This window comes from Cyclopterus lumpus, chromosome 24 (genome assembly GCF_009769545.1).
Source record: "Cyclopterus lumpus isolate fCycLum1 chromosome 24, fCycLum1.pri, whole genome shotgun sequence".
NCBI lineage: Eukaryota > Metazoa > Chordata > Actinopteri > Perciformes > Cyclopteridae > Cyclopterus > Cyclopterus lumpus.
In genome coordinates this window covers 13,424,319-13,437,184 of record NC_046989.1, presented here as the reverse complement: position 1 = coordinate 13,437,184, position 12,866 = coordinate 13,424,319, and the positions used below count along the sequence as shown (strand labels likewise).

The 12,866-nt window shown below is 42.7% G+C and overlaps 1 protein-coding gene across 2 annotated transcripts in view; it reads left to right on the top strand.

Annotated features, from left to right (window-relative positions):
- The window catches only part of man1a1 (mannosidase, alpha, class 1A, member 1), a 109,912-nt gene extending 100,209 nt beyond the window's left edge, over window positions 1–9,703 (top strand). The window contains exons 10-14 of one of the 2 annotated variants that reach the window (XR_004609014.1): window positions 447–619; window positions 977–1,092; window positions 4,296–4,523; window positions 9,358–9,524; window positions 9,607–9,703. Coding sequence is in view for 1 of the 2 variants with exons in the window: in XM_034527143.1 (XP_034383034.1) it covers window positions 447–619; window positions 977–1,092; window positions 4,296–4,422 (416 nt within the window). In the remaining variant the exon portion in view is untranslated. Of the gene's footprint in view, window positions 1–446; window positions 620–976; window positions 1,093–4,295; window positions 8,988–9,357; window positions 9,525–9,606 lie in introns of those variants that run through there. The other variant, XM_034527143.1, reaches the window with a different exon arrangement.
- Window positions 9,704–12,866: the final 3,163 nt, after the last annotated feature.

Below are 12,866 nucleotides of genomic sequence, written 5' to 3'. Positions count from 1 at the left end.
CAGTGCCATATACCAAATTATGTGGGGATGTTTTTATTTTTCATCTTCATCCAATTCCTGTATTTTGTTCAAGTCGTATAATAAGTCATCATGATTCAAATGCAGCCCTGGAGAATGGAGAATTAATTAAAAGTGTAACATTATGTAAAAACATGGATGAATATAAATAATACAAACAATAACTTTAAAAGAAAGAAAACCCGCTGTCACTGAACTCACTGCAGTCTGAGCTGGAGGAGTTTCTGATGAACCTGTGTAGGAATAGCCGATATCCTCGCTGATGGTCACGTTTACTTATGGAGGTTATAAAGAGGCATCAGTATTAGATAGAGACTGTTTCACAACTAGTGCAAAGTTCCTCATAGTAACTTTAAATGTTCTATGTCATAAGGGTCAAATCTGATTATATGCTGCTTTATTTATACACCATAATTTCTCCTCTCTAGCTTTGAAGCTGGGACCAGAAGCCTTTCGTTTTGACGGTGGAGTTGAGGCCATCGCCACCCGCCAGAACGAGAAATACTTCATCCTCCGCCCCGAGGTCATAGAGACCTACATGTACATGTGGAGGTTCACCCACGACCCCAAATACAGGGAGTGGGGCTGGGAGGCCGTTCAGGTAAAACATTTGTTTATCGAATTGAAAATTAGCTTCTTTTTTGTCATATTGCATTTAGCAAGAGCGTGGCAATGTTGAAAGAAACGCATTTTTTAATTTAAGATTTAATGTCTGTGAAGTAAAGTAAGTCATTTCAGATGTCATTGAACGGGTTGGCAGTTTCTCACATGCTCTTTAAAAAAAAAAAAACACGAATCGGGACGGAAGCTTACAGGAGGTCAATTTAACTTGTTTTTATATTTAGCAAATATCCGCCCTGAGGTTGAGCGATATTTTAAGTACATGAAGAGTTTGATTGATGTTGCGAGTCACTGATGTCTTTCTCTCTTCCTGCTGTGCGCCTCTGTCTCCTCTCAGGCTCTAGAGCAGCACTGTAAAGTAGAAGGAGGCTACAGCGGCGTCAGAGACGTGTACGCTTCAACCCCCAACCACGACGACGTGCAGCAGAGCTTCTACTTGGCCGAGACGCTCAAGTAAGACACACACATCTTTACGCACATGCACACACACACACACACAGATCTTTACACAAACATACACACACGCACACACACACACACACCCACACCCTTCACTTCTATCCTCTCATGATGTTGCTGTCATTGCACTTTATGGGGAGACAAGGCCCCTGCATCCCCAAACCGACAGATATGTCACACACACACACGCACACACACACACGCACACACTCTGATAATGTTGTCATTCACTCAGACTGAGCTCCAGAGAGGTTGCTAAGGTCACTGCCAAGACTTCTCCCACACAAACACATTGAGTGAATCTTAGAGACTTTTTCAAGGATCATTTATTGGCATTATTGCGCAACAATAGTGCAGTCGCCGCCTCGAATGCACTCCTGCATTTTCTGAACTTGCGTCAGGAGGAATGTAAACAGCAGCAACAAAACAGCTGCTGGGGAGATAATAATATGGCCGACATCCACACGTGGTGCAGTAATAAAGTGTACCAAAATGTACCGAAGGAGCGGGGAGCTTCTGGCCACCGCATCTGCACTGCCGTCACCATCGCACATCTTTTGGATTTCAGATGTTTTATATCAACTCTACTGGTTCCCAGTCCGGGTTCAGGGTCCTTTACCTTTCAGGGGTTGTAAGAGGGTTAAAATAATAGCATTCACAGCAGTATAATAACATTTCCTCTTCCTTTTCTTTACGTTGGCTTTTTGTTTTTGTAAAATAGTATTAAACGAATATTCAAACAATCTGAGAACATTGGGAGAGGAAAGTGCATCTTAAAATCAGGGGTTAGTAAACATTGCTTCAAGTATTTATTTATTTTACAAGTATGTTGGGGTATAAAGTCTCTACTCGCAGTAGACTGGTGATCAGACAGTGAATGAGATAAAGAGAGCCTTGGATGATGTTTATCTCAGACGTCAAACTGCTGCATTGACCCGCTGCTTAAAGCGTTCGCCCTCAGGAGGCTGTGGCTGCAACTGGCTCTTAAAATGTGTTGTCAGCCACACAGTGTGACGTATTGGGGCGCCAAGGGCTTTCCCTCTCAGGTGACTGAAACAAAGTGTGGAACAAGTATGCGTTACATGTACACAATAGACATAATTGCACACATCAAACTTAAAGCTACAATAACATAACAAGTACACGTTAGCCATTTTTAATCCTTTTGATCCATTCAATTCAAAATGTGATTAACCCAGATACATTCAGTGAGTTCCAGAAAACCAGCGAGCATTAACATTTTGAACCAGATCTGATTTGTAGGTAGTTTATTCATTCCTTTATTTGATCGCTGTAATTGATTATTATTGGCCATCTAACCGTCACCGTCCTGTCGTTACCACATCGGACCTCCTTTCACTGGCTGGCTGCATGTCAGAAGTGGTGTTTTTATGGCACGTTACTATAAATCGTCAGGCATCTCATGCATTTATGCACTATATTTTTTTTAAGCCTGGTTTTGATCCCGTGGATTACATCAAATCCATTTGAGATGCAGCAACAAATCTTCTGCACTTCTTCCTCCCAACTCATCCTCTCTGTTTCCCTCTGCTATCATTGAAATATGTACGCCCCCCCCCCCCCCCCCCCCCCCCCACTCGTTCACCTCCTCCTCCTCGACCATTTTTTATTTCAGACAGCTGTTGACATGAAGTCAAGGTTATTTGAGGCCCTGATGGGGGCGAAGTGCCATCCAATGCAGCTTTAATTTTTCATAGTCGGTACCTCTGGTTACACTGCACAAACGCTCAACGTAAGATGTCTGGATTCCCGCGAGGTCCACCAGGCTGTGACACACTACAGAATCCCACTGAGCATGAAAAAGTAAAAGCGAGCTCTGAATATCTTTTATAGGCATGACAACAATGTTTTCCATCCGAGGGTTATTGACCACCGGCCTGGACGCAGCGATTGCTTCGTCAGTCACATCCACGATAGCAGAGACGGATCTGGAAATATCAATCCCATTTAGCGGCAGAGCCATAAGTCTAATCCTCCTAATGTTACCCGGGGATCTTGGCATCGTGCTGAGCCGCTTCCAGTATCCATCTTTACCGCTGCTGCCAAGGACACGGCCATACCTCACACCGCTGACTGCCTTCAATCACTCACTGCTTTCTCCTGGGGGGGGGGGGGGGGGGGAGAAGAAGAAGAAGAAGAAGAAGAAGAAGAAGAAGAAGAAGAAGAGCCTCTTTAGTCTGTCGCCCCTCGTCTTCGGCCTGATTTGTATTTTTTCCTCCACGTACTCTCCTTCAACAACTTTCTGCTTTTTGGTCTCGTTCTTCATGATGAAATCTCAACCGTCCCAGAACTCCCCTTGTTTACGTACCTTGTTTTAATAAGCTCTGATGACATTGAACTGCAGAATTTCATCACTTCAGTTTTCATAAGCTGGCCTGAACCACACCCGTCGTCTTCTCCCCCCTCCCCCTCCTCTCTCATCTGTTTCATATTTCTTTTTGCAGTACTGCCGGATAAATGTTGCAAAAGCTGAGCACAAAATAATATCTCAAATGTATAAAAACACTGAGCGGTGAACAGTTTAGATCCAAAAATTCTTCAGCTTATTGTTTATTTAATAGTATAATTTGACAACAAATAAAAAGAAATGTTTAACTTTAAATCCACTTGAGCTTTTCACTTTCCTCTCTTCAGCCATATTTAACATTAAAGTAGACTTTATTTGGTGGGGAACCTTCGGTAACGCCATCATTTCTTAGCCTGTTACTGCTATTTTCCAGCTCATGATGGAAATGATGTTTTTTTATACACAATTCAGACATTAAGGGAGTACCTCCCCCTCTAAATGATCATTTCTACATTTGTTCTGGAGTAAAACTGTGTTCTTAAAGCTACTGTGAACAGAGAAAGAAAACAAAATGGAGAAAAGTCTCGATGAATTGATGTATCTGTTTAACATGTCAAAACATCCGTTTACAAGCCCGGCGCAGTATAACCCAAAGCTCAGTTACCCGGGCGTGTGCTCACGACTTCCCGAACACATGCGTGTTATTTAGGACACACATGGATGTAAACTGGTATGGACGAGGCATTGTAGTTCTTCTAATATGACATGTTGTTGTTGTTGTTGTTAAGGGCGTATCCCAGTGCACCTGTGGTCCTGGTGTGAAGATAGAACTCTTGTCTGTAGAAGTCCATTTCAACAGGTGTTAAATGTACTCCCTTATCTCCTTCAGGTATCTCTACCTGCTCTTCTCCGACGACGACCACCTACCGTTCGACCACTGGGTCTTCAACACCGAGGCTCACCCTCTGCCCGTCATCAGGAAGGAAAAGACAGACATCCCCAACGAAGTGGAGTAGTGGACCCAAAACGAGTGCGAGAACCTCTGATCCTGTATGCCTGAGCCTCCAGCTGTCTGTCTGACAACAGTTTAGCCATTTGGAGTCCCCAAAGGTTACAGGTGCCTCTTGATTGGGATTTCACCTTTTTTTTTTTTTTTATAAATTGGATCAACAATCAGAAAAACAGAAATCAAGCCTGAATTCTTGCTGTAGAATCCAGTTTAGTTTTTGCTTCTGTTGTCGCTGACCTGAACCAACATATTTACTGCCGGATCACGTAATAACTCAAGAGAGGGATACCAGACCGGTGTTGTGAGTCGTTAACATGCTCCCATTGTGACAGCGGTACTCTGGCGATGTCTTTACATTACGTGGCAGTTTCTTTCACTTGTAGTTGTTTTTAAACTCATCCAAAGGGGCGCTCGGACCAGGTATCACATTACACGTCGGTGATTTTATTGTTAGTAGCTACGGCTTTTTGTGAAGGCGAACACTGCCGGATCGGAAACCAGTCGTCTCCCCGACGTGGATATTTTGGACCTGAGCTTTGGGCGCCAAAACCCCCGAAAGACTGCGGCTCTCGTCCGAGGATTACAAGGCCGGCCGAGTAAAGGGACGCTTCTTTTTCCTTCTGCTGTAATGCTTCAGTATCTAGACGAGCACCGGTTTCCCAGCGCCAAAGCTGGTGCCCAACACCTCCACCTGCAGCACCACCCGACCTCCACCGTCTTTAGAGAGGCAATATGTGTTTCCTAGAAACATATTGTTGTCTCTGTGGAGGTCAAGGCGGAACGCAGCAGGGCCCGAGCTCCTTTTCATAAAGCCGCTGAACTTTAAAAGACCTCTGCTTCTCTCCCTCATTACCTTGTTCTTCCTCCTGAGTGGGTGACACAGAACGTCGAGCCACGCTAGCGCTGGTTTCTCCCCCCCAACGTTTACACAAAGCTGTCGCTGTCCTTCAGCTCATCTCGTCTTTGGCTCATCTATTTCTTCGTCGGGCTTTTTAGATCCTGGATTTTATTCTCTTCCTCACATTTGCAACCGGTATTTCTAGGGATTGATCTAAATCCATTGTTGGGGTTTTACAGTTTCCTCTGCGGTATTTAATTCGTTGCTATAAAAACAACCCAGTCAGAGATTACAGGGAAAGTAAAATACGACATTGATCTAAAAATACAAAAGACAAATCTGACCTCCAGGTCCACTTGTATTGCTTTTCTCAGCTGTGATGGAGCATGAAGATGGTTCGACTGGAAGATAGCAAGTGTTTAATATTTTCTTTTTTTTGTCTTTTTTCCACTTTATTTTTTGGGCTAAATTCTATGCCAAGAATAAACATCACGCCGATTGAAATTAAGAAGTTTAATGTTGATTCTCCACAAGAATTCTCCTCTGCAAATGTTAATATCCCTAAACTTGTCTGAGTAAACACTGAAAGTTTCGACCTTGCTCATCAGCAAAGCCGCTCGCCGCTTCATCCTGTCTCCGCCCTCCAGCCTGTAGGATCTTCTCTCCTCTATGAGGAGACACTCGACTTCGTTGGTACGAGAAGCCACACTGATTCTAAACAGCTTCACCTTTCTGTCGTTGAAGCGGTTGCTCCCCCCTTGTGTTCTTCCTGTCGTACATTTTCATCACGGTTGCGAGCTCGTCCAAGTCGGTTATTGAGTTGGGTTTTTATGGCACAGATTTCTCCTGATGCCACAGAGAACTGTAGCCGGATAAAACCCTGTTTAGTCTTCAATCGAGTGCCTTCACTGAACAAGGAGCCGGAGGGAAAAGCAGCTCACACAAACACAAAAGATTTTAGTTTTAAATAGAGCTTCAAGTAAAGTCCCCCTGCCTCAGATTAAGGATCGTACCAAAACTAGACACTGATTGAAGAAGAACTTCTGTTTTTTTCATTTGATATTTAATGTAATTTTGGCTTGAAAGTAGCCCAAGAGTCCATCTAAAATAATATCATAATTAAATAGTAATTATTTGATTTCTCCCGAGACCAACGTCTGTCAGGAACGTCATTAAATGGTTTGAGACCAACAGTCACTTCCTGGACTACACTGACATCTAGTGGTGAGATATTCCTACTACAGTCCACATGGGACCTGGGCTGAGACATGTTGGTGGGAACCGCATGTATATCAGTGACTAACTATTGCATCATGTTCTTGACTTCCCAGAGTGTTGAAAAAAGGGTTGAATCCCTCAATCCATGTATACAAATCTGCAATCTTGGTTCTGTAAAAAATGGTCTGTCGGGTTCCTTTTTGCAGGCTTAAAGACATTTCGCCCACGTACCATAAGAGCAAATGTTTTAAATCTAACAAAACGTTTACTTCTACCTGTTTGTAATTATTCAGTAAAAGGCTCAGCCGACCCATGGAGAGACCAACAGACATCAGTCTTTCCCTTCCACTTCAATAGAGTTTGGAGATTCTGAGCTGTGAGGAAATCCCTCCGTACAGACGGCGGTGTCCCCGTGTTTAATCTGGGTTTTTGTTTAGATGCTTTAGATGCATTTATTATCTGTGTTATGTTGTCTTGGAACGGTTGATTTTTGCTATTTTATTCCGTTGTAGTCAACTCGGACTTGGTGGGTTTTGGAGCTGACCCCTAGGTGGCGCTGTGGGTTCACTGGTTCAAGACTAGACCCGTTACTTTTTTTGTTGCAATTGCACATTTATTCACCAAAAGGACATCCTGAACTGATGTTGGTAAAGAACTTAAAGGTCCTATAGGTCTTGCATTTCTTTAACATAAATGACGTTAAGTTACCACAATGGTCCCATCATAATTATATATATATATATATATATATATATATATATATATATATATATATATATATATATATATATATATATATATATATATATATATATAAAACCCACGCTATTGAATTGTAGGTGTTAAAAAATGCAACACCTGGTACCGGTAAAGGGAAACATGTGGTTTGATGCCAGAAAGAAGGACCTGACCTGGGAGTCAAACAAACAGCATTACGGGAGGATAGAAATTGTTTGAATGTACCATCCAATGTGAAGTGAAGAATGTTTTGTATGCATTTATCTTTTTTGTCTTCCTGTGCTTATTTTTTCCCTTTTTTATTTTTCTTCTTCATCTTGGAAAGCACAACAAGGGGAGAAACGTCTTTAGTTTCAGCAGAGACGACATGCCGTTAATGTGGAGACGATCCAAATCTGCCACATGAGGCGAATTCGGACACGACGGAGGCACATTTTACATTTCATTGTTTTCATTTCCGACACGTAAACATGGACATACAGGAATATTCAAGTTCAACCCATATCTGTTGGAGTGCTGGAGGCTTCCTATCCGGCAAATTGAAAAAATGAACCGTAGCTCAAAAAAATCATCCAAATCGGGTTATCAATTAGCCTTTTAAGTCGGATGTTGGAAAGTCCCATTACTCCCGTGTGGTTTCGTGGTCCAGCCGGGAAGTAAAATAATGAAATGATAGATAGTTAGACAGCTGCTGCAGTTTATGCCCCTTTAATGGTGATGGAGAAGTATATATATATATATATATATATATATATATATATATATATATATATATATATATATTTAAGGCCACATAGAGGTGTTGATGAATCGTCGACCTGCATTTGATTGAAGTTCAACCTTCATTTATAATCTTCCAAAGATTGTAATGGAGGGGGTTCTATTTGTTGTTGTTTTCCTACACAAAGAATAATAGAGCATAGATTTGTTGGACCACTTCGGGGATTATAAAGATGTAAAAGTAACTGTGTTGACTTGCAAACCCTCTATTTTGGAACCACGCTGGCTTAGACAACGTCTTTCTTGTGATGTGGACTTAAAGTCCTGATGGGGGTCGGAGTCTTGAGGCTGTTTACTCCCGGAGGAGCTGGTTTGGTGGTTGTTGTCGCTCGCGTGACACTGATGAGGTCGTTTCTCCACCTGAATAGAAAGGACATGCACAATGTACTTGTGAGCCGTCGGTGTGAGATCTGCTTTAGCTTCACGGGGTGCGACGTCGGGGATCTGTTCATTTCCATATGCAGAGTTTTATTTAATTTCTTTCCAACAAGGTTTAATTATTTTTGGTGATTTTCTGAATATTGTGTTGATCAACTGTTGCGTTCCAATGCCGGTTTATTGGTGAATATTAAAGGGGAATGCCAACTGTTCTCATGAACACAGGTCGGTCTGTGAAAATGAAATCATAACTGTTCGTCATGGTGTGCGACCACTAAACATGACTTGTTTTTTAATGGTTGGCGTTGCCCTTTAAAGGTTTGTGTGAGACCAACCTCAGAGAAGTTTCTGTACAAAATATTGCTGATAATCATTCCATTGCACATAGTTTACTTTGCGTTCATATGCAATATCTTAATTTTGTGGGGAAATCTGTTTTATTGTGTTAATATTATTGAAAAAAATGTAAATATTCCATTCCGGCAAATGGGCCGTTCTACATTTATATATATAAAAAAAAGAATCTTCTGAGTTTATGGATTAAAATATTAATAAGCAGCAGACTTTTTAATAAACTATATTTGTTACACTTCTATTGTGAATAAAATAATCTTTTAATACGTGGTGGTTTGGGATTTGTGTTGTGTCTTTTGCACCGGCTGAGCCTTCTTCATTCATCATCCAACATTTAATGTTTTATTATGACTTCAGTCCGTTAAGATCATTCATTTATTTCCACATTTTCTTAAGTTCATGATATTTGTGCTAATCGACTGACTCATTATTGGGACCCACATTTCTTTGCGCTAAATACCTGGAGGGCTTGTTTGTTTTCCCCCTTCAGAAGAAAACCTTTTGCTACACAGAAAATGATGCATTCGGGTTATAGAAACAACAACAACAACAACAACAGATTAATTTTGAATAAATGTCAGTGTGAGTCAGTTTGTGGGCCCGGTCCGCTCTCTCTAAACACTTTTCTTTTTCCAGCCTGAAACTGGATATTCGATATTTCACACTGGGTCCACATGCAAGGACAAGACCAAGCACTTAAAGGACCAGTGTGTGAGATAGAGTGGCATCTAGCTGTGAGCCTGGAGACAGCAACCAGCTGAATGGCCCGGAGAACCACGGTGGCCCTCGGAGAACTCCAGAAGGTGAACGGCTCTCTGCAGAACCGGTGTTTGGTTTGTGAAAATTAAAATGAAAGTTCTAATATTATATTAATTTCTCCCACAGAATCCTACACACTGGCACTTTAAATGTGAGCGTAGAAGCTCATTTTGTACCTCGCTAACAATAAATACAATCTGGAAAAAGCCAGTAAGACCTTGAATTGTGTTTTCTTTTTTGTAGTGTTTGTCATGATACCTTCCCCTGAAGAAAAGAGGCCGCAGACTAATTCCAAATGAGAGATATATATATATACACACGCATACATATTACGTTTATTTGACTTTGTATTGAAAAGCACAAAGAAGCCATTGAAATGTGTGTAGTATTCAGCTTCCCTCTGACTATCTGCCTTCACAGGAAACATAAGAGAGATGGGCATCACGGACACCGAGGCCACTCAGTTTCCTGACTTTTTTTTATCTCCCCGCTGAAGGATTGAGAAGGTTGCTTTTATCTGGCTGAGCCATTGCTGTGGGACACAAGCGGGATAACAGAAAATAAGAAAAGATCATTTGGCACAATTGCTCATCTTTATCATGTCTGCCGTTTATCACATCCATCCTTTATTGCTTTCAGAGGACCGAGACCAATCAAGCCAAGTATATTTCCTATGTTTATTCATGTGGTATTTCACATCCAACATCTTCCGTTTTTGCAGCAGCTGGATGCTCCAGGGAGGACACAGAAGATGAACATCATCTGTTTCTCCAGGCAGCCGTCTTCAGGAGGAGGAGTCAGGTGTTACCAATCTAGACTTGAGGCCAACTGAAGGCTGAATAACCGCCCACTTTTTCAGGAAAGCAAGTGATTAACTGCAGTTATATCTTTATTTAAAAACAGGCCCAGGCCAGAGGCTGGATGCAGGAAGCAGGGGGAAGGAGTCAGGACCAGCTTCAGAAAGTCAGTCTCTGTCTCTGTCCGTTAGTCTCTGTCTCAGTCAGTTAGTCTCAGTCATACAATCAGTCAGGCAGTCAGTCAGTCACTGTCTCAGTCAGTCACAGTAAGACAGTCAGTCAGTCACTCTCAGTCGGTTGGTGTCTCAGTCAGACAGTGACTGATTGAGACACTGATTGAGTGACTGAGACACTGATATGTATACCTACATATGTATATAAACACATACACACACACACATATATAAGTGTGTATATATATATATGTGTGTATATATATACACACATATATATGTATATACACACATATATATGTGGCACCTGTATGGGGCCTTGAGCGGACCCACTTGATGTTCTGGCCGGCAACCCCCACATGAACTGCTCCAAGACGACCTTCTCCACCTCTACCTGTGCCGCTCCCGGGCTGTAGCCATCTGGTGGCATCATTCAGCTGGTGCGCTTACGCAAAGGGCCGGTCCTCGGGCCCCAGCGTTGACTGGCGGAATTTATTCGATAATAAAATACCACATCTCCTCTTTCTAGAGAACAAAGGGTAGACTGCCTTTGTCTCTTCAGACCTTAGAGGATTATTCTGCCTCTTTCGTTGGTAGGTCTGTTCCCAGGCTCAAGCCATCTGATGGTGGCATCCTTGAGCTGGTGCGCATACGCAAAGGGCCGGTCCTCAGGCCCCAGCTTTGACTGGCAGAATTTATTCGATAATAAAATACCACATCTCCTCTTTCTAGAGAACAAAGGGTAGACTGCCTTTGTCTCTTCAGACCTTAGAGGATTATTCTGCCTCTTTTGTTGGTAGGTCTGTTCCTATCTAAACCTGGACGTTAATGTATCAACATACATGTATAACAAATACCACATCTCCTCTTTCTAGAGAACAAAGGGTAGACTGCCTTTGTCTCTTCAGACCTTAGAGGATTATTCTGCCTCTTTCGTTGGTAGGTCTGTTCCCAGGCTCAAGCCATCTGATGGTGGCATCCTTGAGCTGGTGCGCATGCGCAAAGGGCCGGTCCTCGGGCCCCAGCGTTGCCTACCGGAATTTATTCTATAATAAAATACATCTCTTCTTTTTAGAGAACAAAGGGTAGACTGCCTTTGTCTCTTCAGACCTTAGAGGATTATTCTGCCTCTTTCGTTGGAAGGTCTGTTCCTATCTAAACCTGAACATCAATATATCAACATACATTTAAACAAATACCACATCTCCTCTTTCTAGAGAACAAAGGGTAGACTGCCTTTGTCTCTTCAGACCTTAGAGGATTATTCTGCCTCTTTCGTTGGTAGGTCTGTTCCCGGGCTCTAGCCATCTGATGGTGGCATCCTTGATCTGGTGCGCATACGCAAAGGGCCGGTCCTCGGGCCCCAGCGTTGCCTACCGGAATTTATTCTATAATAAAATAAATCTCTTCTTTTTAGAGAACAAAAGGGTAGACTGCCTTTGTCTCTTCAGGCCTTAGAGGATTATTCCTTAGAGGATTATTCTGCCTCTTTCTGTTCCCGGGCTCTAGCCATCTGATGGTGGCATCCTTGAGCTTGTGCGCAAAGGGCCGGTCCTCGGGCCCCAGCGTTGACTGGCGGAATTTATTCGATAATAAAATACCACATCTCCTCTTTCTAGAGAACAAAGGGTAGACTGCCTTTGTCTCTTCAGACCTTAGAGGATTATTCTGCCTCTTTCGTTGGTAGGTCTGTTCCCGGGGTCTAGCCATCTGATGGTGGCATCCTTGATCTGGTGCGCATACGCAATGGGCCGGTCCTCGGGCCCCACCGTTGCCTACCGGAATTTATTCTATAATAAAATACATCTCTTCTTTTTAGAGAACAAAAGGGTAGACTGCCTTTGTCTCTTCAGGCCTTAGAGGATTATTCTGCCTCTTTCGTTGGTAGGTCTGTTCCCGGGCTCTAGCCATCTGATGGTGGCATCCTTGAGCTGGTGCGCATACGCAAAGGGCCGGTCCTCAGGCCCCAGCTTTGACTGACGGAATTTATTCGATAATAAAATACCACATCTCCTCTTTCTAGAGAACAAAGGGTAGACTGCCTTTGTCTCTTCAGACCTTAGAGGATTATTCTGCCTCTTTTGTTGGTAGGTCTGTTCCTATCTAAACCTGAACGTTAATGTATCAACATACATGTATAACAAATACCACATCTCCTCTTTCTAGAGAACAAAGGGTAGACTGCCTTTGTCTCTTCAGACCTTAGAGGATTATTCTGCCTCTTTCGTTGGTAGGTCTGTTCCTGGGCTCTAGCCATCTGATGGTGGCATCCTTGATCTGGTGCGCATACGCAATGGGCCGGTCCTCGGGCCCCAGCGTTGCCTTCCGGAATTTATTCTATAATAAAATACATCTCTTCTTTTTAGAGAACAAAAGGGTAGACTGCCTTTGTCTCTTCAGACCTTAGAGGATTATT